Raw genomic sequence first — 26,609 nt, 5'->3', positions numbered from 1 at the left:
TTTTACTTAATTTATTATACTGCAAATTAAACTTAATGCTCAGCAGTGTCAACACCTCCTGCACATCACTCCCACTTCTGGCTTATGGTTTCCAATGGGGGGTTCACCCCAACCATCAGAAGACCTAGGCCTTCCCATAGGCCACTCTTCCCACTGGTCCCAGTCTCAGCATGTCCCAGTGGCAGGGAGATCTGGAGTCCCCAGGACAAGCGCCGCAGCGCAAGGTGGGCCGGAGAAGCCCTCTCATGGGGCCCACAAAGCCCCTAGGGGTGAGTTCCTGGGAAAGATGTGAAGCAGCAGCACAGTCCAGTGCTGGGCATGGAGGGACTTTGAGGGGAATGAGTCCAGACGGCAGCAGCCATGGCTTGGACAGGCTCTCGCCTGACAGTGCTCCTAGCAGGGAGTATTCCTGCTGGAGGAATGTGTGAGATTTTGTTTCCAGGCAGTGGCTGGATCGGCACGGTAGGAAAAACCTGTCTCCCTTGCTTAACAACCAAGTTTCCATGCCTTCAAAGCACAGATACACTCAGTTGAGTTCCTGCAACAACATTAATGAATGTTTTTTCCTTTCTCTGTCTTTCAGGGATCTAAACTACAATGAGCTGCTGGAATTCCCTGGGGCTATCAGGACGCTGGGCCGACTGCAGGAGCTGTGAGATTTTCTATGTATTCCTTTTCAAAAACATTCCCCAACAAAGAGTGACCAATAAAGCGTCATGTGTGCTCTGACTTGAGGAGAGCACTCGATCCAGGCCTTTCGTCTTTCCCAGCCCTCTCGGCCATGCACATAAAAGCAGTTTATCCTCTCAATTTCCATCAGCTCTAATCACCATCAGCCTCTGCACCACAGCTGGTGGAGGGGAGTGGGAGATCGCCCATCAGGCTTGGAACAGGTTCCTCCTGTAGCTCTTCATTCTCCTGTGGCATCTTAGGGACACAAAGTCCATGTGATCTCCAGCTACTTCTACTGTCCATTCCTCAGCTTGGGACCACAACCATGGAGTTATCTGTGTTAATTCTGCAGGCCCTGTGCCACCTCCTCTGACGTGCAGAAACCATTTGATCTTACTTTGGACAAATGTATAATAGGGAGTTACAAAAGTTTATGACCATTTTAGCAGCTAGCTCTCTCTTCTCTAACTGGTCAGCCTAGGAGACAGTAAAAATGAGAAACCATCCCACTTAACACCCATGAAGGTAGAAGCCCCAAGATGGGGTCAAGTCGAGTTGATGTGGATCCACAGTTCCTGCGGACCCTAAGACTGTGTCACACTGGTGATAGGCTGGGGTGGGACAAGCACCAAGCTGCTTTGGTGCTTCTGGGAGGTTTGGAGTAAAAATCTGACACTGCTTTTTTTCTTTTAATGGAAGAATTCTCAGGAGATTTATCTGCTCAGACCAGACTCTTACATTTAAAATGAGAATCAGATCCTTAATCCACTTTGAGATGACTTTTGAAATGCCCATCACTAAATAAGAGGCAAAATTCAAACAGCTATCCAACTAATCAGTCACACAGACTCTTCTGGGATTAAACAACTTGGGCATCACCCAGAGTCTGGTCTTGATCCTGGACACAGGATCCCATGTCTACCGTTGATGTACAGGAGGTCAGACTGGCCACAGAGCTCTCTTCTGCTGCAAAAGTTTGCTGACAGCAATTTTCTCAAGCTTAACCAAAAATATCACAGCTAGATCTACAAATACTTTAAAGTCACATGGGCCAATAATTCATGGTAGGCTGCACTCTGGATAACAGCTGTAATGGAGACCATCCATAAAAATTGTAATTCCTGGAGGGTGTAAAATAAGACTATTTTGTTTGCTCCTGTTTCCTGACCTGTAAAATGTCAAACCTTAAGTCCTTGTATTCTTGGTGGGTTCAGTGGAGTGACATATGGAGCACCAACCTATACACAGAGTAAATACAGCAGAATGAGGGCTTTGTCCTGCCAAAAGACAGACCTTCTTCACTTGCTGGGATGATGCTACAGCTGGAACAGAGCCTACACCTCCTATTTTATGTGTGTTTTGAAGGCTCTCTGCCTTTAAAAATGTTGAGGACGGAAGATATCTCCAAGTCTTTCTCATTGATTAATATCAAGATTTTTGTTTCTCCCAACAGGGGTTTTCATAACAACAACATCAAAGCTATTCCAGAGAATGCATTTGTTGGGAATCCCCTCCTCCAAACAATGTAAGAAAATTAATCAATGTTTCCTAAATCCTTATATCCCCCAGAAAGGGGTATTTCATTATGTCTTTGTTTGGGATTTCTGACAGTTGTCAGCATGACTGAAATTTGATGTTGTATATGGGCCAACACAAGCTGAAATTAGCTCCTTCTCAGCTACACCTCAGGTTTTTTGCCATGGGTTCTCCTTTCTCCGCATCTGAACTTTGCTGCAGTACAGGCTGATAACAATGAAGGAACAATATATGGGTGGTCTGCATGGAAATCTTGCTGTGCATAACAGGATTTTTTAAGCCCTGTTTGACATCTGCCTGTGTTTATTCCTCGTGTTTAGAAAAGCTGCTAGCCAGCTACAGCAGTAGCTATGTGTGTCGGGGAGCTGGGACACCAGATTATTATGTGTCTGCCCCAGACCCACGGACGTAAAATTCTGCAGATAAATACACCCAGCTGTCAGCTCATTTCCCCTCTGACCCAGGGACAAGTAGAGATTTTTGGACAGTTCTTCCCTGAACCACACTGATATTGGAAATCATGGCAAGTGACAAAAGCTCTGCTTGGCCAGTCTGGGACTTAAGTTATAGAAATACCAACACTTTGGAAAGCCATAGTGACGCTGGGTGAAAATAGTCACTGCTCCAGTCAAAACAAACCAGCCTCATCCCCATCTTCCTTGGGCACCATCCTTGGAGTGATGTGGGAGTGGGACACATCCAGAATACTCATGTCTCCATTGGATCTGCCCATCCAAAGTCTCTCACAGCCAGTGGGGAAAAAGTGCTTCTTGTAGGAGGTGATTCAACTCCTAAAACTGGTTGGATCCTAGAAGAGTTAATTTCTCTCTATTTTACAAGTAGGAAAGATGTTGGTGCTGTGGATATGTAAGATCAGAGGAGGTGTTATCAAGCACAAGGTGTTTCTCAGCAGGGTTACAGCACTATAGCAGGCTTGAAAGAGGGCTTTGCATCTTTCTAGCCTGCCTGGTTCAGCAGGACTCTAAATGGCCCTTTCAGAGTAACAGGAGACCTCAGTGATACCAATGTTCAGCCAAAACAGGCTAGTGTGAGAGCCTGGGGTTATCTGGAAAACAAGGGTTCCTCACAGGATAGCCAGGACCTCCTACATAGCTTAATACTAGTTGCTCCAAGGCTCTTGACCTGTAATAGCATCTTGTCTTCATGCACAGCAGAATCTGACCAGTTACCATTTCCTTTGCAGCCATTTTTATGACAATCCCATCCAATTCGTCGGACAGTCTGCTTTTCAGTACTTGCCAAAGCTCCACACTCTGTAAGTTCACCAAGCACATCCTCAGAGAGGTAACACATGCAAGCTCCAAGCCCTGGGAGCTGGACACCTTATTGGCCTTCTCCCTTCCCCTTTTCTAGAGCCCTTGTGCCAATAGAAGACCATGATGCCACTCTTCTGGCCAGCCCCAAAGGCAGTGAGCCAAGGAGTAGACACTGCAGATGTTTTCTGCTGAGGAAGAATAATTTTGAGAAGGGCATTTTGGAGGGAGCAACTCATTCCTCCTGCCCACCCAGCTAACAGGCACTGGAGTCTTCTAGGGCCTCCACAGCTGCATCAGCACCAGCAAAGACCACACTCACAAGTGCCACAACTTTTGCTGTATGCTGCTCAAGGAAACCCTGCACTGTTGTGTAGTTGCCCAAACACAAGGACACTGAAGGCATCTGCCTTCCTCCATAAGATGGGAGAAGTGGAGGAACACGTCCCATAATGCCAATGCAATGGCACAAATAATCTTACTGGGCAGCCAGCAGTGACAGTGCTTCCCTCATATGTATGGCCCTAAGCCTGTTGCAGGGCCACCAACATGTGGTGGGCACCATCTAGACCACAACAGCTGCTCCACGTTGGCTGGCCTGGACTGGCTGTCTTTTCAGCTAACCTGTTGTGGCACAGCACTAAATATTGAGGCAGAGGCAACCTCAAAATCTCTGTTTATAAGCCTCACACAGCCTCTCACTGCAGGAACACACACTTAGGCAAATAACATAAATCCTTCAAATACTTGTGCATTCTTTAGATCCAAATGCATAGACTCGGGGAGGTTTGGGTGGAATACCCTGCTTACATTCCCCACAGTAATTGTTGGTGGTTTTTTATTTAATTTGGGTAGAGATCATGCCAAGAATGTCAGTGGTTGGGGGAGGGTCTGAGCTTGCCGAATCTCTTTGCACAGAAATGCCCAATTCCAGCTCACTGCATCTGCATTACATGAGACATCTGCTCCACCACCCAGCCAGCAGCGATACGCTGATGAGAGGGGCAGCTTTGGATCTGGGTCTCTGATCACCACACTTGGGTGTCAAGGAAGCCGATTTGCCACCATGGCTGATGGGTCTGGGACCTTGGGCAGCTGCACTTGCTTCTGGGTCCTCTGTCCACCTCACATTACCCTCATTTCTCTGTAGGTCGCTCAATGGTGCAACAGACATCAGAGAATTTCCAGACCTTAAAGGCACCACCAGCCTAGAAGTTTTGTGAGTGGCAACTCTCTCCTTTTTACCCTGCTATTTGTGCTCTTCCTCCTTCAAGGTGGTCCAGGCTGTTTCAGCGAGGACAACTTTCACAGTGCTGTGCAGTTGGTTGTCTTCAGCTCTGCCTCTCCCTGGTCACTCACCTCTCTGCTTCGTTTCACCCCTGTGGCTCCTGAAAGCAGCTTTCCTCTCTGTGAGTTGCTCTCTCGGTACTGTTGAGTGTGCTCCAATCTTTTTTTGATTTTTTTTTTTTTCCTTCCCTTCTGTGTCTGTAAAGGAACAAGCCTTTGGGTGCAGTGCTTCAGCATGGTCTGCTGAGACCCAGTGTCTCTGCCCGTCCTAGGACCAGCAATGGCAGCACAGTGCAGTGCAGGAAACATCTGCCACCCAGGCTGGGGGCTCCTGGAACTGGTCTGGTCCCATCCTCACACCACCAGACCCAGGAAATCAGGAGCTTGGAGGACACGCTGTCTCTGGCCACCCGCAGCTCTCCTCTGTAGGGCACTGGTCCACGTGCTGTGCCCAAACTGGGAGCACGGCTGAGCACCCCAGCCCAGGAGTGTGACCTGGCCATGCCTTGCCTCAGAGACACACCATCCCCCATACATGGGCTTCTGAAGCAGTTATGGCTCCAGGTGGATCACCAGTCTGGACAATGGAGAACTGGGACAGCAGAGCGTGCCACGGAGGGCACTGCCACCTGCCCTTGACGTGGCCAAGGACAGCAGTGAATTCAGTACTCAGCAGTGTCCCAGAATTTCTTATAGGCACATTCACCTTTACCAGGTCCAGCAGCAGTGCCCGTTTCCAAGTCAGTTTTTGTTTCTCTCCAGATTTCTTGTTCTCCCATCGATATTGTCTCTCCTGCCACCATGTGGGACCAGCAGCTGGGCTTGTGGGTCACAGAGTCTGTGTCCTGGCTCTTAGTAACACTATTTCTTCTCTCTCCTCCATTCCTGTAGGACCTTGACTCGGGCAGGCATCCATTTACTCCCCAGAGGGATGTGCCAGCAGCTGCCCAGCCTCCGAGTCCTGTGAGTAACATGTTTCTCTGTCCTGCTTGGTCTGTAGAAAAGTGCCATCAGAAACTGGCTCTCCCTAGCTTAGGGAAGGTATCAGCTACAGAAAACCATCCTGTGGTCTTTTCCATGTAGAAAACACCACCTTCTTAGGCACTACTTTAGCTCTGCATGTTCTTGAACTTACTTGCTTCATCCCAGCGTGATGGTCTGGACTCAGGGCTGCAAGCAATAAGGCACATCCGCATTTGCCTCCTCCTTGCTCCACACCAGTGGCAACTGTCTGCCCCATGCAAGGAGGGTGCAAAGGGCAGTGGGTAAGAACAGCAGCAGCATTTCAGAGCTCCTACGTATACACAGCACAAAAGCCAGGGGTAAATCACATTCACATGACGCTCTGCCCCAGTGTTGGCTTACTGCAGTTGGAGCACCAGCAAATGCCATTATCTGGAGGAAGGATCCCGTTCACATCCCGGGAGGGGACAGGCGTGACCTGATGGAGACCTGCAAGGCCACATGGCCATGGGCCCTCACATGGTGCAGCAGTGGCAGGTCAGGGTTTTGCTAGAGTCTCTAAGTTGCTTTGGCTCTACCTGCCTGGCAAGGCACTGAATGATGCTGAGTGGGGGAATGTGCTTTTTTCTTTAACTTGGTACATGATGAAATCAGCATCTCTGAAAAACTGCTGCATCTTCTCAGGAATCACACCCCTCATTCCTGAGATCCCCAACCTTGTCTGCAGTCGAAGACATCCTCAGGAAATGAGTCATGAACCAGATTTACACAATTTTGCAGCCTTAGGGCAAGCCTCCTGCTTGCCTCTCATCAGTCTTTATACAAGCAAGCTGAAAATGAAAACAAGTTTGTTCCAGGAAAGCAACAGGAGTGAATTCTTGATCACAGAAATTGGAAATGAGAAAAACATAAAAATAAAATAACACCATTTGTAACTTAGCAGATCACAGCATCCTGGCTCCAGCTGTCCCTGTAGGGAACATCTGGACCAGTTCAATGGACATCTTGCCACCAAAGTGTACCCTTTGGAATGGCCCAGGCTACAGGGTCCCAAGCACTCTGTTTATGTTTGCAAGTTATCAGACTGTAAACTTTCACAGCAGAGTCTGTTCTTCATGCCTGACCCCTCCTTGTTTGTGAGTTTTATTGGGACACCCCACCTTGTTCCTTGTTCCTTCTTCCCAGTTAATTTTACTGACATCATTAATTGCATTGCTTTAGAGTTTGGAGAGAGGGTATGAGGGCCAATGTTTGTGCATGGTTACATCTCTCTCGCTTTTGAAATGTGTTGGCCTTCTGTCCCCACAGAGCTAGTGCTTTTTCTCACTGCATTCCCCCGCTTTGCCAGCCTCTTGGCAGTTGGGCAGGTTGACATTACGATTGTGACACATCTGAACACAGATGATACAGTTAACACCACGTTTCTGACCTCCTTCTGCTCACACCACAATGCAGGTTTTTCTGCAGAGATCTTGCACAGGGGCTGTAAGAGCCACCACAGGGGCATGAGGCTTGCAGCCGTGCTTCAACGCCGGTCTGTGCATGGGCAGGGCAGCCTTGCTGAGCTTGAGCTTTCAACCTGACATCATCGTGCTGCTTTTGTCCAGAGCTTCTGCTCAGGGTGCAGATTTGTCTTTCCTCTCAAGCAGAAATAGATGAAACTTCCCTGAGCAGAGCTGAAGTCCCTTGATGCCACCATTACCTTCATCCTCGTGTGTCCACAACACAACATCAGTGGCTGGGGCTGCTTTGCTGGTAGATACTGGGCTGCATCTGGTTACTCTCACTCTGGAGGAACCAGAAATAACTCCTGGGGCTGCGTTCTCCTTTTATCACTGTCTAGCCAAGACACTGCCCTGTCAAGCCCAGTGGACTGACACAGGGACCAGGGAAAAGTGACTCTTTCTGCATACCGGGTGACAGTCTCCAGAGCCAAGCACAAAACTTTTGCTTGCTTTTCCCTCCTTCCTCCTCCCCACCATGGAAAACTGGTGGAGAGGGGATTGGCAAAAAAATAAATAATTGAAATGTTTTAGCAGCAACTTATTGGCAGAAAGATGGAAACTGATTTTGGAAAATCAGCGGAGAGGCCACATACAAAACTTTACCCTGGGGCAAATTTCCCTTGAACAACCACAAATCCAGCCTCTGCTGGTGGGGGAAAGAGCTGAGTTCAAGCATTACTCCTTACCCAGCCCATTTCAGTTTTAATAAATTCACATTAAGCTGTGCCAGGATAGGTTTTCCTCTGACTACCAAGTCACTCTTCCCTGGATGCTGACATGACACCAGGGCATGAAGCAGTGGGAACAGGAGTTTGCTGGGAAGTGCTTTCAAGTGACAGCACTTGAAAGAATGGGGACCAGAGGTTTTCACAGTCTGCAATGTCCTGTACTAAATCCCTGCCAGTGACCCCTTCCATAAGCCTAGGGAGAAGCCAGGAGAGGCTGAATGGAGAGCAGGCACTGGGGCGTTGGGTTTGCCGTGCCAGGAAGGAGGCAAGGCAGCTGGCTGGCTGCTCTGCCGGCCAAAACCTCCCCAGGCTCTGCAAGCACATCTGCAGCTTTTGTGAGCTCTCCCATCCACAGCAGCAGGATGGGAGCTCTGGCGCAAACACCTCTCTCCTTTGCCCACAGAAAAGCATTTTCTGCCAGCATGGCAGAAGCTGGCACGGATGCATTTCACAGCTGACTTGGGGCTGGGGAGGAAAAGCCCACCCCAGCTGTAGAAGCAGCTCTGTCAGTCCGCAGCTTGTGCTGGAGGGAGCTGGGCTGGGGCTGGGTGAGTAGGTAAACCACTGAGAAATCCTTGCCTTGCACAAAGATGCTCAGAGCAAGCGTCAGGTGTGTGCAGAGTGGAGATCCCCCTCACCTGGGGTTACTGCTCTCTGCAGCTGTGCAAAATGGAAGTCAGGTCATCCTCCTCTCCAGCAATATCTGCTTTCCGAGGGAGGCCTCACGGGCACTTGCTTTTGATCTCCTAACACTACTGTACTGGTCCTTCCCCTGCAGAGAACTGTCACACAACCAAATCGAAGATCTGCCCAGTTTCCACCGGTGTCAGCGGCTGGAGGAGCTGTGAGTAAAGAGATGCCCTCGCTTGCACCATGCTCTGGGGGAAAAGGGCTTTTTCAGGGAGAGAGGCAGTTCCCACACACAAAACTCAACCTTCACCCAGCACTGGGAAAGCTGAGTGTTATAACTCACTATTTGGACTGCAAATGAACCAGAGCTCCACTCTTTGCCCCTGTCCCCTGTGCATAGGAGCTTAATTAATCCAGGTCTTTTCAGAGGTCCCAGCTACAGCAAACAGAAGTAGGATGCGACAGCACTGAATTTCACTTCACTAACTCAAGTCCCAGTATGAGCGAATCAAGAATGGGGTTTATCTATACCATAAATGTCTTCTGCTTCAAGGACAGGTCCTATGCCATGGGCACGCTTCTGAGGGCTAGCTCCTCCGTAGAGAAGATTGATGCTTCCCTCATGTGTAGCACTTGAATTGGGTCTCCTCTAGGCCCTGGGAGGCACCTCTGTTGCTCTGAGATAAAGTTATTCACATTCAGTTCAGTGCGTGGAGATCTAGCCCTGCACTTCAAATCTAACAGAAGTTCTTGGCCTTTTTTGAGAAAAAAAAAAAAAGACTCCATCATTTTTTATAGAATTCTGCAACCTGGAAGAATGGGTGTGTGGGAGCAGCATTCCCACAAAAATACATTGGAAAGGTTGTCCCTGTTCTTTGCAGCACACCAACCTGGATGGCCAGACCAGTTCATCCAGCCTTAGCAAAACTGGACGTCAGGACACTGTGTGAAACCACATGAAAATTAGTTACATAGCCTTTGCTGCCTGTTCGGGAGCTCTGAGGACAGAGTTAGAGCTGGATATCTTTTTATTTAAAGTACGTCCAGCAAAATGTTTGAAAAAAATAGAAAAGATATCCAAAAAAAGGACAAACTTTCAGAATTCCAGACCTGTAGTTTCATGCATTGTGCCTAAATTTCTTATAATATTTTATGATGTGCTAAATTCAGGCTCAACATTAATATAAAAGCGCAGTAAATCCCTCTTTCAGGGTACTTAAGTCACACAGACTCTTAACGTCTTCTTAATGTAAAATTAACGTTTTCTTACAGAATGAGTATTTGGTCCCTTAAGCCCAAAGTTATCATCCTGTAATCCCCACCCCCACCAGGCATCAGCATTCCTGCTGGGAAATATGTTGGAAACAAGTCTGGTGGTGCGTGGTGGTACAGCCTGGCATGCAAACAACTTAGGTGTGCCAGTTGCTCTGCTGTAACTGCCAATGTGCAGGTTTTTACCTGCAACATACAGGTGGTCCCTCGCAGCTAAACATCCTTGAATTATTTTTCACTAGCTTGCTCCAATACCCCTTCTTCCCAAGCTCCAACTCTCCCACTCAGTGAGACCCCCAAAATTGTGCACGGAGCTTCCCATGGCCCTCACTTGAAATCTTAGCTCGAAGTAGGAGCAATGCCTTCTTTGCTACATGGGGCATTGAGAAACCAGCAGTAGAGCAGATAAGAGAGCCTAAAGCCCCTGTCTCTGAAACATGAATGTGTGGCCAAATACCAGCTGAGACATTACAGCCATCACGTGCAGGTCCTTTTGTGAGATGAGCCAAGATCATTTCTGAGTTTAAAGGCAGGTTAGCTACCCAACAAACGCCCTGGGGAGTTGTTATAGGTAGAGCACTAGGCAGTGACTGTCTCCCCTTGCAGAAGGTCACACATCGAGGAGACCACTTCTGCAGGTCTAGGAATTCATGATGGGCATTTCATAGGAATTTAAAAAAAAAAATTCACCATTGTTCCATACTAGGGGAAAGAAAACTGAAAAAATGTGAATGCTTCCCACAAAGTGGATGCTTGGATCAGTTCTGGGTGTCTCTCCAGGGGCATGGGGAGTGTATAGGTCAGTTGGCAAACACCATGCCAGCTCTTACCCTGCTCCCTACCCTGGTGAGTGCAGGAGGCTGCTGGAAGGCAGGTGTGCAGGGGCTGAGGCACTTTATGAAAATGCACATGCAGGGTGTGGATGGTGGATTCAGCAAGACATCATGGTACTTCATGAAAAGCTGAGATGCCTTCAGCCCTCAAACCCCCTTTGTCATCACGAAGGCAAAGGGCAGCACCGTATAGTCCTTCCTGAAAGGTCACACAGAGCTGTTTGCTGACTTAGCAGATCCAAGTTCTCCTCTTGCTCTGGATGAAGCGTTTTCAGGCTCACAGTGGAGCAGAGTGAGAAGTCAGTGTGGCTTTGGAGATAATGGGGCAGCTTTAACCACTGCACATCAATGGCACTTTACTGTGCAGGAGAGGCTGTCTGAGCCCTGGAGCTGCCCGTAGGAGGGAATGGCTTTGAGCTGTTTTGTTGTTCATCCTGTTTACCCCTTGAAATAAGAGTAGGTGTCCCAAGCTTGAATGACGACTTCCACTGTGACAGTTTGCATCTGCTGCCATGGGACAAAGATCCTACAAAGTACAAATGCTGCCTTCAGCTATTTTCTCAAACCAGTTTCTGTTTTTTCAGTGGTCTCCAGCACAACAGGATCCATGAAATCAGAGCAGACACCTTTGTGCAGCTGATGGCCCTGCGCTCCATGTAAGTCTTGTCTGGCGGGGGAATGACTGGGCTTTTTGCTGGGCAAAGGGGAACAATGAGCACCCAGCCAGGGTGATGTGGAGCTTCCCAGCCCCACTCCCTCTGCTGAGAGGCTTTGCTGTCCAGTCCCTTTTCCACTTCCCCTTACAAAATAACAGGGCACAAGCCTTTTCCCTGACTTTCCTTCTGCATGCAGACACTCCCTGTAAATAAAGTCATTACCTGCCAGGTGTGCAAACACTCCACACCACATGCTCTCACCACAGGCTGCAACTCGTATGTTGCACAGCACACATTATGGACACCTGCCTCCTAAATGCCCATGCAGACATGGACTCGTGGCAGGGATTTATGACAGTGTGCATAAGCTCCAGCACCTCTTTCCTTACACGTGCTAGTCCTGGGCCGTGCACTCCTGGAACATCCGTGCAGAACATCCCATTCGATTTGGGACTGTCTCCCCACAACTGAAAAGCATATGTTAGACGTATTAAGTGCACACAAGCGTGCACATGTCATACACACATAGTGACCTTGCAGAAGACTGCCCACTTAAGTCCTTGGCACTTTTGAGAAGCTAGTAAGGCTTCGCAGGGCATGATTCTCCCTGTGATGTGTGGGAAGAGCCCTCCAAGTGCTGATGGTCTTTATTTACTGTTCTGTGTGGAAGTGAACTGAATAGCATAAAAGCTTTTTTCCGTGGTACAGCAATTTGAATGTCATTTAATAGGCCAGCATTCCTAGAGATCCCATGAGTGTCATGTACACCATGACCATAACTGCACAGGAATGCTCATGTGTTACATGTAACACTACAGACAAGCATGCAAATACGAGCACGCTGCTGCCACACTATAGTCACATAAACATACAGCTGAGCGTGTAAGCTCTAGCATTTTCCTTTGAGTATGTTCTGGGTTCCTGTGGGAAGGATTCAACTCACACAACTTTAGCCTTCTGCACACATCTGGGCAGGCACTGCTGGCTCCCTTCAGAGCTGGAGAGATATAGATACATGTAGGAGATTGGTCATGTAGTCAGCCTTAGGAGAAGAAATGCTTCTTGATATGCAGGTTCCTTTCTGCTGGTGACAGAGGGAGATGAGCCCTGTAGCTCAGATGGAAGCAAAGCTTGTTGAGGAGCCTCAGGGAATCCTCCCCAAAACCCAGACAACTATAGATGACAGACACTCTAAGATGACCTTGGTGCACCTTCCACACAGCTCCTGACCCTATTTGCCCTCGTCTGGGCACCCAGCAGCGTGACCACATCAGGGATGCTCTGGCACTAAGGCGTAACTTGCCTAATGCTCTGAGGTTCAGCATGTTAGCATTAAAGCTCCAAATTTACAGAGATGAACCCTAAAAGAAACCTTTCCCATTGGTCTCAGTAGAGGAGCTCCTGCAAGGCAAACTCTTGTGCCCTCTGTTAGAAACCACCCATATATAGACCCAAACGTATTTGCCTCCCAGGAGTTGCAATGAGTCAGAACTTGCTGCTGACCAAGGGCTACTGATCCTACATTTACTTGCAACAAACCTCTTGATCAGGCTGGTTGTCAGCAGCTTCACTGCCTTGCTCTGAACCCCTCTTACTGGCATGTCCTTGCCTTGCAGAGACCTGAGCTGGAATTACATCCAGTTTATTCACCCTGAAGCCTTTGTGACCTTGCACTCACTCACCAAGCTGTAAGTTGCAGTGATATTTCTTTCACAGTGGGCTATGGCCAGCAGGTATCTGAGGACCTCAGACTGACTCCCCAAGCTACCAGGACACCTGGCATTTAGACACCAGAAGGCTGCAGTGCTGATGTGCATGTCTCAGCACTGATGTGGGCAGACCAAATCCCAAGGTTTCCTATCTATAGGAAAGGGGTGATGAAAGTACAGAAGGGGCCATCTTCAAGATACTCTCACCCTGAACACTTAAACCTCCACTTTCTGATGCTTTCATACCTGCCTTAGATGCCTTTCTGAAAGATCAGCATGATAGACTGTTTCAGCGAGAGTCATTGCAGACCATCTTTGCTGGCTCTGGAGGGGTCCCCAGTCCTCAGCCCCATCACTAAGACTCTTGAGTACTCTATGGGATGGGAGCTGCAGTCATACCTGACCTATTGTGGAGGAAGTGGTGGGGGAAGAGATGCATGGGGCAGATATGTGCACAAGGAGGTAGATACCACCCAGAGCTTTCAGCGTAGGTATTAACCCCTCCCCCTCATTTTCCCCAGGGATTGCAGTATTATCTCTGTTTATCTCCAGTGGATCCTGGTCCCCATGCAGCACCCAGCCCCATTTCAGCATCACATTTGAGGCAGACAACATGGCTCTCCGAGCCTCTGCTTGGCTGAGACACCACTAGCAGTAAAACCCTCACTGTGGTCTTCCTCTCTGCTTTCCCTTCATCAGGGACTTGACTGATAACCAGCTGGTCATGCTGCCTCTGGATGGTTTGGGTGGACTGACGCATCTGAAGCTCCAAGGCAACCCAGCTCTCTCTGAGCCCTTCACCAAGGAGAGCTTCCCCAAAATGAGGTACTGGTGGTGTTGGCTCTTTCGCGTCTGGCGCTCAGCACTGCCTGTATTTATAGCAATCAGCCTCCTGCTTTCCTTGTTTATCTCATGCTTTCCTCCATCCTTTCAGGCCAATAGGTTGAGGAAGCTTCATCTGCTGCTAACACGCCTCATCTTTTAAAGTCTTCCACAGGAGAGCGGTGATGCGCTCCCAGGCCCGCTGCCCCCACCCCAAACACACACACACAAGTGGAAAGCATGGAGCGGGCCCAGCTCAGGGCTCCTCTCAATGGAAAACATTCCCAGAAGCCAGTCCTAGCTAATGACATCCAGCTTTCCTTCAGTAAACTCTGTTTGTGTGGCCGTGTCTTGTCTGCTATGGATTAATGAATAGCCTGAAGGGGTCAAACTGAGCAAGATGAGGCTGCAAACGGCTCGGAGCGCAGTGCCGCACTGCAGGCTCTGGCTCTCCTGACTCTCCCTTAGTGGTGGGTCTCCAGCATGGCACCTGCCCTCTGGCTGAGGGGCCCATGGTCCAGATGACTCAAATTCCTCTGAAGTGAAGCCATCTCTTGCTTGGGTCTCCCAGGTAGTTCCCTTGCTGCCAAGGACGCGTGAGCCGATGCTCCCATTCATCCAGTACAGGTTCCCAAGGCTGGAGCTTCTCAAATTTAGACACCCACTGCTGGGCTCACAGGCCACTACACCAATGTTGGGCTTAATAGCTCAGGTCCAATGAAAAGTGTGGAGCTCTCGCTTTGGTCTGCCTCAGCAGTGGTGGTGCCTGCAGCGCTTTCTTTTCTGACTTTTTTGACTGATCGTATCTGGGATCTGCTGCACGACTGCTTTCCAAACAGCAGGGGAAGCTTCTGGAGGGCTTTCCACACCCAAAATGGCAGTCCCTTTTCAGAGAGGGTCAAGTTCAGCACATCCAGGGGCATTCCTCCTCTAAACTAATTCCATTGACATGTGTGGAGATGATTTGGATTTGCACCAGAGAGACTGAGTCTGCAGGACTGGTTCATTGAACCACGCCAGGCAATGGACCCATTAACATTTCCTAAATTTGGGGGTACTGCCATTAAGTAGTCTTATTCTCGGGGCATGTGTCTGGAGGAATTATCTGAGAACAGTTCTTAGCCATCCTGGGGGCATCTGTACCTCCCTACCACCTTTCAATAATAGGATTTAATTTGGAGCTTGTAACAGGAAGCAAGCTTGTATACAGAGTTTCCATAGCCTCCCAGGGCTCAGCCAGAAATGTTTGGGAACTTAAAACAAAAGCATATTTTTAGAATATAGAATTTCACCATATTTACTGATCTTGTCAGAAACCTTAATTGTCTGGAAAACCTGAGGTTCCTCTGCCTTCATCGCAGTTTTCCTGACTTCCAGCAAAGAAGTAGGAGTTTGCTGTCTTTGAAGAAAATGCAGCTGCTGACTGATAGCCTGGTCTTTCCTCCAGATGATGTTCAGCTGCTGTTTAATTAACCTTGTAATACATGATATAATTAACAACTAACAATTCTCCTTTCAAGTAGAAATCAGTCATATTATAATAACTTCCTGCACTTGAGAGACCTGAGATTTCCCTGAGCCACATTCATGGAACTGGAGTTTGGAGGTGCATCTCTGACCTTCAGCAACAAGCAAGAGAACCTTGCATGTGCACCAGCTCTCGGGAAGCTTCTTACCTTGGACAAAATAAGGAATGCCCAGCAAAAAATGGCCTTGGGGTAAAAAAATAAAGACTCCAAATGCACAGCACATGGCACATTGCCAGAGGGCACGGGAAAGAGAGGCTAATTCAGCCAAGGGAGAACTGCAGAAAGGTTTTTAGGAATTATCCAGGAACTTTAGTGCCATTTCTAAACCTGCTGTTTGACAAGATCCTATTGACAGATAGTGTCTTAAGCACCAAAAGTGTGGCACTGCAGAGACACCATGGGGTGACTTCGCTCCACACTCTGTCATACATGGAGTCCTTCACCAGAGCAAAGTCCTGCTCCAATGTAACCATCACCTTGATAGAGTGGCTTTTGTCACATGTGCAAATTAAGCAAAAAGCGCAAAGCAATGGAGAGTCAGGTCATGGAGGCGACGCACCTAAAAGTTCTGCTTTGCCCCTTTGCAGAGTCCTCGAGGTACCTTATGCCTACCAGTGCTGTGCCTATGGAAGCTGCAGCAGCTTCTTCAAGATGTCCAGCCAATGGGAGGCAGAAGACATGAGCCCTGAGGAGGAGGACCCCCACAAGAGGACCATGGAATTGTTTCCAGGTCATGCTGATAATCACTGTAAGTAAACTCAGCTGAATGGTGATCAATCCATGGGCAGGGCCATGCTGCGAGTTAGGATGCAATCCTGCATTTGCAGGAGTGGTCCCATTGCCAGCCATGGAGTTACACCTGCTTCAGGGAAGGCAGAGTGATCCTTCTCCAGCTCTGGTGGCCAGTCGCTGTGAATGGACTTCAATTAGTGTCACTGCATTGGAGAAAAAGCTTAGCTGGCACATCCAAACCTTCACCATCTAAGAGCAAGATCTAGCAGTCCTCAACAGCATGGACACATTTACTAATTTGGCCTTGCTGACTGCAGAGGGAGGCTACCCAAGCCATGAAAGGTGACTGAGGTTACATGGGACAGCTTCTGGGCTCGGCCATTAGACTTCTGGGCAGCACGGAGCCTTTGGCAGCACATCAGTCTTTGCTGCTACAACATACAGAGGATGGACCCTAGGATTAATCTCAGTAAGAGAAAGAACTCAAAGAACTGGAATGTGCAGCTGGCTGGAGGTAGACACACCTGTGTCTGTGCTACATTTGTGCACATACCCTGATACTACAGCAAAGGTCAGGGTTAGGTATGAACAAAAGGACATGTTTGGGGAATATGATGAGCTCAGCACAGGGTCTAGTCCATGCAGGGCAGAAGTGGCTCCACAGTTAAAGACGAGCAGTGCTTTCTTTTCAAGAGTCAATTTATTCTGTGCTTCAAAATGCACTTCTGCATGAAATGTGTTGCACGAGGCCAGCAGAGGAGTGCGCAAAGCACACCTCCAGCACCCACAGACTCACAGCACAACAGCAGCTCCAGGCGGAAAGCTGGTGTGATCCCTTTGCAAGAGAATCTCAGAATAATGTGAAGAAAAGCATGAGTCCCTTTGCTTCCTCTGTAACTGCTGGAGAGTGAAAACAGCATTTCAGGACACAGTTCAGATGCTGCGTTTGTTTAGATGTTTCTGTAAATACAGAGGCCACATACACTTCCAAGGTCTGAAACGCCTTGTAGGCAAAACCACATGGTGCTGTGTGCCTGCAGGAGATGGGGAGAGGGTTAGTCCCTGAGGAGCACTTGACCCACCTGCTCCCGGGAGCACCATGCACCATCACTAGGGGCTCTGCAGAATCTCCTCCTGCATCCTAAGCAGGCAAGACTCGATCTGGAGGCAGATACTGACCCAGAGCAGTCACAGCAGTGATAGGAGGCAGGATCACCCAAACACTTTATGACACAGCCAGCAAGTGAGTCACGAGTACTGTGTCCCTGCTCCTGCCATCTGCCCTGCCCTGATCCTTCACAGACTAAGAATAAGCTTTAGCAATACAAAAAGTCCAGCCAGAGGCTAGCAAGTGTGTTTCCTACCAGCATGATGTGGCTCCTGGAAGCATGGTAGACTTGGTGGTTACACTGGGCAGAGAGTACAGAGGAGCCATATGTTACGGTCATTGCTGCAGGAATTTCTTCTCAGCTGGGTCAGTTTTTCCATCATTAATGCAGCCCATACTTTAACAGTCTTTGTGCATACAGTTGGGGTGTTTGCCCAGCAAATTACAGCATCTGTGAAAAGACCTGGTTTGCGGCCAGGCCCCATAGTAGTGCTTACAGACCTGCTCTTGCTGGGCACTAAGATATTTGATGTCTCAAAGGATACTCCCTCCTGGCCCTGTCAGCAGACCAATACCTCCCACAGGCTCCCAGGCCTCCAAGCCAGTCTCAGCCTCATGAGATATTAGGACCAGAGGGGAATGCTGACTGATTCTAAGATGTGCCAGATGAGACCATTAGCAGCTCATAAAGGCTCACATTTTCAGATGTTAAAGCACTGGGTTTGTCTTGAAATATCAAACCACAGAGGTGCAAACATGAAATGCACAAGAATGTCTTTCCTTACTATGTGCAGCTTTTGCAGATGACTCTCCTTACCATTCAGCAATGCGTGGTCTAGTCTTGATGATGAGGGTTTTGTGATAGTGCTATTTTACTTAATTAATTGTTGCTTTATTTCTGTTCCCAGTGCTTCCTTTCTGGTGGCCACCAGCGGTATTTAACTGTGCTATATGAATCTTGTAACACTTCCTCATTAAAGAGGAAAAAAGCTCCCCAACATTCCTTCCATGCAAGAGATAAAGCGGTCTCGTTAACAGAAAATAACTTGGGGCTCTGTCCCTGCAGTGTACAGCCAGGCTTGTCAGGGCACTTGGATGCTGTGGGAGAACTTGTGAGAGGGATGGGGCATGCTTCCAGATGGCCATGTCCTCTCAGCCTTGTGTAGTGCTTCCAGCAAGGGACTGCAGAGCCCTTTACAAACAAGTCGCAGAACCTCACAGCCGGGTGGTGAAAGGCGACTTGTCCCAGGCAGACACGTAGGGGCGAGAAATGGTTCCCTGGTGGCACAGCGCTGCTCCAGCAGCCAGGCAATGCTGCCTCCCACAGCATGTCCCACTCCCGCATCCACCACCCATCCCTCAGCTGAGCCCAGCACCCAAGGGATCAGCCACAGAGTGCACATGGTGCCACGGATCCCGGGGCCAGCTCAGCTCTCTCCCATCCTCCCAGGGCCCCAGATGTGCAGCAACCCCCCAGACACCACCCAAGTGTGTCCATTCTCATCTGAGTAACAGCCACCCAAGGCCCAAAGGAGTGTGGTTAGTGCATGTCTCATCACTCTGTCACCTTGTCATGACAAATATTTCCAAAATTTTTGGTGCTTGGGGTATGCCTTTTTGAATTATAATTGGCAGCGTTTAGCAGATACCCCCTGCCCCAAGCCCATCCTGTCTGGCTGGGCAGCAGCCCAAAGATGGCTCCGGGGCTTGTCACACAGGACATCCACGCAACACTCGCCGCATGTGGCTCCTGCCACCCTCCCAAAATGGGCTGCAGGGGGAGGACAGGCAAAGTGCAAGTACTACCGTTGCCACGGGGCACTTCCACCACAGTTCCAGCACCCACTTCGGGGTCATTGGTTTGAGGATAGAAAGGGATGTATTTACTTACAAGCACATGTTTGCAATAATGGAACAAAGCTATAGAAAGTGAGAAGAGAACTCACTTGTATGATTATCCTTGACAATAGGACACTGCTTTACCCAGTCCAGCACCCCCATTAGCTTGTAAAGCTGACTAACTTTTGCAACCATCCAGCAAGTCCAGGAGGGCCCTTAGAGCTACATTTTTACTGCTTCTGTCATTCAAGAAGGCTACTCGAGTCCCCCAAAAAGCACCTGCCTGGGGCCACTTGCAGCCACCCATGCCCTAACTCTGAGGGAGAGACCAAGTATCTGCAAACCCCACGTGGCGACTGCCCTGGCTAAGGGAGACAGTACAAAAGGGGAAGAAGCATCCAGCCCGATGTTCTTTGTTCTACCCCTCCTCCAGCAATTCTCCTCCTCTTCCTCCCACTTTGGTGTTGGTACAGACAGCTGGGAACCATTTTCCATGGAAAGGGCACTACTAGCAAAGTGGGTTTTGTCCATAAGGCCTCAGAAAGTGGAGGCACCTTAGCAAAATTCAAATAAATAAGGGCTCCTTCAAAAACAATGCAGTCTGCCTTGCTAGAACACAACAACCATTTTTCTCTACAGTTCCCAGGCTGGGAGAAGTACTGATTTCCAGCAGAGAGAGGTACATTTTCTGCTTTGAATCCCACCGTGCTGGCCAAGGATTGCTTTGCAATTCACAGCTAGCTCAGTAGTCCAGGCAAAACAAAACATTGCTCCTTCACTTCATGCAGATGTTTAATCTATGCCTAAAACCAGCCTTTGTGCATTCTGGTCCTTTGAAGAGCCAAGGGATGGGAGCAGATTACACTTTAACATTTCCATGGGTTGGGTGGCAGGGGGGCACAGAAAGTGCAAGTCTCTGCATTGATTTGACTATCGTGACTGCACATCACAGCCTCTGCACTGTGGATGGAAAAGACACTGGAGATTTATAAGACTATAAAATACAAGGAGGAAATATTTTTCCATCCCACTGTGAGTGTTTTCTTGCCAGACTCCAAAGCAGCAGTAATATTTCAACTCTTATACAGACAGATTGAAAAAAAATGGCATTTTTTTTCCAAAGCTCACTGAAGCTGAGAAAGCCACAATACTTCTCAGGAGGCACTAAAGATAGCACATTATTTGTCATCATTCTTTAATCAAATAATCCTAGTTGTATTTTCTAACACAGGCGGGAAGCAGACCTCATGAGAGGCACCATTTCTAAGCAGATTAGGCAACGAAATCCCATATCTTCAGCACTGTGCAAACTTGCTTTCCTGGCCAGTGTCTCAGCTGCCAGGCGCCCACCTGGGCACCAGCATCAGTCCATATCATCCAAGGGAGCGTTCATCCCACAGCCACAGATCCAGCTCCCTGGCTGTTGGGCTGTGACAAGTACAAAACACCTCTTCTCCCCTTCCTCCCGCCTGCAGAAACCCCTCCAGAGATCTCATGTGGGAGCAGAAGGCCATGCAGGTGCCATGGGTGGGGAAGGTGCAGCGGGACAACAGCTGTCCTCACTGTGTCCCAGCACTGTGAATCAGCGGTAGTTTGAGAAGAGGAACAAGGAACAAAGCAGAAAAGCACGTCTTGGATTAGATTAAGAGGATGCCATTCTCCTTGGTGATGGCCTACACCTACAGGCCATCAAAAACACAGCTGAGGTCTCAGCCCCATTCTCCTCCAGCAACTTCTCATTCAGCCAGAGAGTCTCTGCCTGACCCTTAGAGAGACCAAGCCTGGCTCAGGGTGTAGCTGCCAGCATGATGGAGATGCTGGCCCAACAGGCCGATCTCTGAGGGCGGTGCAGTCGGGTTGCATAAACCCCATGGATCCAAAGTCTGCAGACATGGGCAATCAGTCTGCCTTTAAGCAAATCCAAGACTGGGAATCTCCAGGGTGAAAAATGAGGCACCACAGTCCCAAGAAATCATAGGACATAAAGTAATAAATGTTGGTTTCTCTTGTCTTTTTGCTTCTGAACTGTTTGGTGGTGGTGGTGGTTGCTGACAAAGAATTTGTGCTGCAAGTAGAGGCTAACAGCTCTCTTTGAACAAAGCTCCAAAGTCCTTGTTGATGAACTAACGTTGGACAAGGCCTGCCCAGAAAGCTTGCATTTAGAAGATGCATTTGAAGGCTTTGTCTTCTGTGACCACATAGGCTGAAGTATTTCTTTATTTTTAATAAAGCACGCTGGGAGGAGGGATCTGCAGTCACACAGCTCTGGGATTTGGGGCTATTACACTTCAAGTGTTGGGAGTAACCTAAAAACAGAGGGGTTGGCCGCCAATGTTTTCAAGACCTTCTCCCTCTACAGCCGTGACTGCAGGGGACAAACTGGACACCAGCAGCTACTTTGAACTTGTGGGCTGGGAATGGCTGGGAAGGTCTGCATTGAGGACAGGCAGTGGGAAAAGCTTCTGGCCCAGCTAGTCCTGATGGCCCTACTTGTTCTTTGAGCACCATTTCTCGTTGTTTTCTCCCCAGATGACCTAGATGCAGATGACCTCCAGCCAGACCTTGAGGAATCAAAGCTGCACCCCACTATTCAGTGCACGCCAAGCCCTGGTGAGCAGCCAGGGAAACCCTTTGAACACAGCTGGGATCCTTTGAGGTTCTCTAATCCCCGGGCCCCCACAACCCTTCCTGCGGTGTCTCACAGGCATGCAGATCAGAAGCCTGAATGGTTGGGCTTTGGCCAAACTGGGGACAATTGAGGAGCTTCCTTCTCCCACTCAGTTGTAGCTGCCCTCCTATGAGGAGAGGACAAGGTCATGGTATCCCTGTCCAGGAGTCCCAGGTATCACCAGCTCCTCCATCCACCAACCTGCCCACAGTCAGACTCTGGCTCTCAAAAAGTTCCTGTTCCCATGCAAGACTTAGACTTTGCTTTGTCCCAGCCAACCCAGAATATGGCATGGCAAGACCTTGTCCCTGATCTCCTGATCACTGCAAACTGCAGGGGTACTTTGTTTCCTGAGAAAGGGAGAGAAGGGAGGTGCTGGGCTGCACCCAGCCACTTTCTCCTTACTTCCATCAAAAATATGCCAGCGGGCACAGGCTGGCTGGAACACCAGGAAGCTGCCTTCTGATTTTGTCCCGTTCACAGCTCAGTGGTGTCCTACACAAGCACAGCTGGAGGCTGGAGAAGCCTGGCTCCATCCAGGCAGCTGTGGGACACTGGCAGAAATGGAGTTTTCGCCACTTTTCCCACTGAGTTTGCTGCAAAAGAGACAAGAAGGAACAAGATTTTAGCAGACGGCATGCCTTGCTTTCTGAGGAAAGCCAGCCAAAGACCTCCAACCCCTTTGAGCTGAACAAGATTTCTTAATTTCCTCTAATTTCTTTTGCTCTCTACCACCTAAAACTTGACCCATCCTGCTTCTGGTTTTGCTGAGCTCCTGCCCTGAGCCCCTCACTGTAATATCCAAATCCCTCCCAGAGGCAACTCTCTCTCATCACACCGTCTCTCCCCACTCTCTTCTCTTTCCTTTGGCAAACAGCATCCACGACCAGTCCCCTTTTTACCTCCCCATGACCCACCCTTACTCACTCCTCCTCATGTCCATCCTCCACCATTCTTTCTCCTGACATCCTCCCATGTTCTCCTTGCCCATCCCTTCCCTGCCACCCGAACTGCCTCCTCGCCTGCTGTTTCTCCCTCCCGCTCTAACACTTATCTCATCTTGGCCATCCCCTGCGTGCAGAGGTCATTCATGCAGAAACAATAGGACACTGCTTAGCCAAGGTCTTGAATATAAGGGCAGAGGTTGGCAATGTCAGAGCTGGATACAGCACCCTGCCATCTCTCACACGTCTCCACACCACTAACTCCAAGATCCCAGGGGATACAATGAGAAGGAGCAGCTAATGGCAGAGCGGCCCAAATGCCAGGCTGGTGCCAGGAGTGTTTGTGGGTGTGGAGTCCCACAGAAATGTAGGGCATTATGGTCATGAGTTCCTTTGGAAAAAGGCCCACCCTGAGCTCAGACTCTGCCCCATTGAACAGCATAGGGCAGGTGGGACATGAGAGCAAAAAGGTTTTGCCACATCATGGGGTGGCAATGTCAGACTTTTTTACATTTTAGGAGCTCTGAGAAGTGTGCCATTTCTCACATTTTGCATATGACCTCTCCCTGCACCTCATTTCTGCCCTGGACAAGATCTGAGAGGTCAGCGTGCCACCTCAGTGTGCGGACAGGAGCACAGGGGGGCTGGGACAGAGCCAAGAGGCAGCATTGCTGCAGTCGTGCTGCAGAAGAGGGCAGACAATGTTGTATGCTCCTTTCCAGCCCTCGACATTCAATAGACAGGGGGCAGGTGGGACCAGGAGAGGGCTGGGACCTGGCCACTGCTCCGAGCAGCACCACTAGAGCAGAGTGGTATATTCTGGGTATAACTTTGTGTTTTGTTTTCTTCCAGGTCCCTTCAAGCCTTGTGATAACTTGTTTGAGAGCTGGATCATCCGCCTGGGAGTCTGGGTCATCGTTCTGGTCTCAGTGCTCTGCAATGGGCTGGTCATTCTGGCTGTCTTTGCCTCTCCCAGCTACCTCTCTCCAGTTAAGTTCATCATCGGCTCCATAGCTGGAGCCAACATGTTGACTGGCATTTACTGCAGTATGCTGGCTCTCGTTGATGCCCTGACCTACGGCCAGTTTGCCAAATATGGTGCCAGATGGGAGACCGGCGCAGGCTGCAGGGTGACAGGGTTCCTGTCGGTGTTTGCCTCCGAGGCTGCCATCTTTCTGCTGACGTTGGCAGCCGTGCAGTGCAGCATTTCAGTCTCCTGTGTGCGGGGCTATGGAAAGTCACCCTCCTTAGGCAAGGTCAAGGCTGCTGCCTTTTGCTGCCTGTTGCTGTCCTCTGTGGCTGCCGTCCTCCCTCTCTTCTCCATTGGGGAATATGGAGCATCCCCTCTCTGTCTCCCGTATCCCATCCCGGATGGGAAACCCGCCACCCTGGGCTTCACTGTGGCCTTGGTGATGACAAACATGTTCTGCTTCCTGACTATCACGGGCACCTACATCCGACTCTACTGCAATCTGCTGAAGGGGGAGTTCAGCGCTGTCTGGGACTGTGCCATGGTCAAGCACGTGGCCTGGCTGATCTTCACCAACTGCCTCCTCTACTGCCCAGTGGCCCTCCTCACCTTTTCCTCCACACTCAACCTCTTCCTCATCACCCCAGAGGTCATCAAATCTGTCCTCCTTGTGGTCCTGCCCCTCCCTGCCTGCCTGAACCCTTTGCTCTACCTGCTCTTCAACCCCCACTTCAGAGATGACCTCCGCCTGCTGCGGCAGAAGGGCCAGGACAAGGGAAGATACCCCCAGTCCTGCGGGGTCGATGACATGGAGAAAAGCTCCTATGACTCCACCCAGGCTCTGGTGAGCTTCTCCGACATTGACCACATATTTGAGACACCTGATTCCCTGGGAGTACACCCCATCCTCGACAGCTACAGCTTCCCCTCCATGACACTTGTCCCCTGCCAGCAAATGGTGGGCACGAGGGGAAAGGAGAGGGGCTTCTCTGAGCATTGTCCTTGCCTCAATGACAGTGAGGTGCTGATCGCTTCAGAGAGCCGAGATCCATCCGGCAGCAGCCTCCGGATAGCCTTCTTCCCCTCCCCACCCACGCCACCCTACACATCTCACTTATAAACCTCCTCTGAGTAGCCATGCCGAACAGCCCCACAACACACACTGAGGGCCAGCCCCAGCGCCGGGTGGCCAGCAAGGTGACAGCAGGCTGCTCCATGTAAAGCACCAGTACAACCCGTCTACCCTCACCCCCCCATCATATCTGCCTGGGCAACCGGCACCACTCTGCCAGCTGCCACTCGCCTGGAAGGGCTCTGACTGAGCTCCAGATACTCAGGGCTGGCCATGGAGGAGATAAACCCCCTGCATGAGTGTTTCCCCTGCTAGGGACTGCCTGGGAGAGAGCCCCACCAGCTCAGGAGATGGGTCAAGGAGACCATCCTTCTTGTCATCCTACATCATCGTAAGCCGGGAGGAGCCTGCAGCAAAGCCAAACGTCTTCTCAAGGCAGAGACATCTTAGCAAGCAACAGCCCTCTGGCAGAAATGCATGCTAATGGCTGACTGCAATGACATGGCCACCCATAGGGACCTCAGGCCTTGTCCTCCAGCGTCCTCCGCAGGTCCCACAGACCCTTGGAAATGGGCTTGTGTCCACCCTACGCCATCAACTGGAAGAGCAGAGGAAGTGGGTTAAAAGCAGTGTATCCGTGTGTGCACCTGAGGTTTGGACCGCTTCCGTTTTGGGAGGCCTCGCTCTATTCACTGGGAGCCTCATGGGTTGGGCAGGACCCCCACATTCAGATAATACCAGGAGCTGGGGATCTTTCAGTCTGGCCCACAGTGTCTAACAAGGGGTCTCTGAACCCTGAGGCAGCCAAATCCAAACACCTCCCCAGAGAAATGTATGTGCTTTGCCTCAGGCCACTCGGCAGTGCCTGGCCAGGGTGCCCAAGGGAACACCGGGCTCCCTCCACCTTCATCGCTGCCTCCACCATTGCACACTGCAGCACACCTGGGCCACTCCTGCCTACAGCCACCTGGCTCCTGATCAGGCTTAGTGGAAATGGGGTCTGGCTCCCCCACTGCCCCCAAACCTCACTGCTGAAAGAGGCTGTTGGTTCTTGGGTACATGTCCTCCACGCAGAATAGCTGTTTTGGGGGCTGCATTTTCCCTCCCCTATTTCAAGGGCAGCTCGTGTAGAAGGAGGAAACAGCGATCAGCCTTGTGGGATGATGGCATCAGGAGGACACAGGCCACTGGGAACAGTCTCAAATTCACTCTCTGCAGCTCAGGGATCTCCCAAATCCATCCTCTCCATCACAAACCCTCCCACTGCCGCCCAACGCAGCAGGGAGCCTGTGGTCAGAGCTCAGGTCCTGGGCAAAGCTTTGGTTCTGCTGACATTACTGCAGCTGTTAAAAGTCGTTCATTCTTGTGAGATAATAAATGAGCCGCGTTGCTGACCAGTGGCTGGCTTCTGTCCTCTTGCATGTGAAAAGCACCTTGTTGGTTCATTCAGTGGCTGGCTGGCTGCCTCTCTCGGCCAAACCAGGCTGCTGCTGCTTGGATGTTGCCTGTATTGCCTGAGCAAGGCCTGAGAAACTGCATTGTGTCCAGATGAGCTCGTGCCATCCTCCCCACCCCTCTTCTTCAGAGGGAAGAGCCAAACTGCCTGCCTTTATGCAGCAGAATTACATCACCAGTGTCCACCTCCAGACCCCATGGACCAGACTCACCTGGTTGCACCCCTGATCTGCTGCTCGGCTGCATCTAGTGTCCAGGTTCATAAGCAGGACAGAGTCTGCTGCATAAAAGTTTAGGGTCATCATATATAGGATCTCCCATGCAAAGAGAGACTCCCAGCCAGAGACTAGCTCTGCTTCCCTTCTCTTCATGTGAGCCCTGCAGTCTCATCTCAAGAAGAAAAAC

General features: G+C 49.9%; 1 protein-coding gene across 3 annotated transcripts in view; it reads left to right on the top strand.

Moving 5' to 3' along the window:
- The window catches only part of LGR6 (leucine rich repeat containing G protein-coupled receptor 6), a 151,235-nt gene extending 125,092 nt beyond the window's left edge, over positions 1 to 26,143 (top strand). For 2 of the 3 annotated variants that reach the window (XM_075775861.1, XM_075775859.1), the window contains 12 exons: positions 584 to 652; positions 2,126 to 2,197; positions 3,413 to 3,484; positions 4,633 to 4,701; positions 5,661 to 5,732; positions 8,744 to 8,809; positions 11,285 to 11,356; positions 12,973 to 13,044; positions 13,765 to 13,890; positions 16,004 to 16,164; positions 21,625 to 21,705; positions 23,560 to 26,143. In XM_075775861.1, the coding sequence (XP_075631976.1) occupies positions 584 to 652; positions 2,126 to 2,197; positions 3,413 to 3,484; positions 4,633 to 4,701; positions 5,661 to 5,732; positions 8,744 to 8,809; positions 11,285 to 11,356; positions 12,973 to 13,044; positions 13,765 to 13,890; positions 16,004 to 16,164; positions 21,625 to 21,705; positions 23,560 to 24,797 (2,170 nt within the window). In that variant the 3' untranslated portion in view covers positions 24,798 to 26,143. The remainder of the gene's footprint in view (positions 1 to 583; positions 653 to 2,125; positions 2,198 to 3,412; positions 3,485 to 4,632; positions 4,702 to 5,660; positions 5,733 to 8,743; positions 8,810 to 11,284; positions 11,357 to 12,972; positions 13,045 to 13,764; positions 13,891 to 16,003; positions 16,165 to 21,624; positions 21,706 to 23,559) is intronic. The other variant, XM_075775860.1, reaches the window with a different exon arrangement.
- The last annotated feature ends 466 nt before the right edge of the window (positions 26,144 to 26,609 follow it).

Source organism: Balearica regulorum, chromosome 25, assembly GCF_011004875.1.
Source record: "Balearica regulorum gibbericeps isolate bBalReg1 chromosome 25, bBalReg1.pri, whole genome shotgun sequence".
Taxonomy (NCBI): domain Eukaryota; kingdom Metazoa; phylum Chordata; class Aves; order Gruiformes; family Gruidae; genus Balearica; species Balearica regulorum.
Note: the sequence above shows the minus strand (reverse complement) of the source record. Positions and strands in the feature narration are given on the sequence as shown.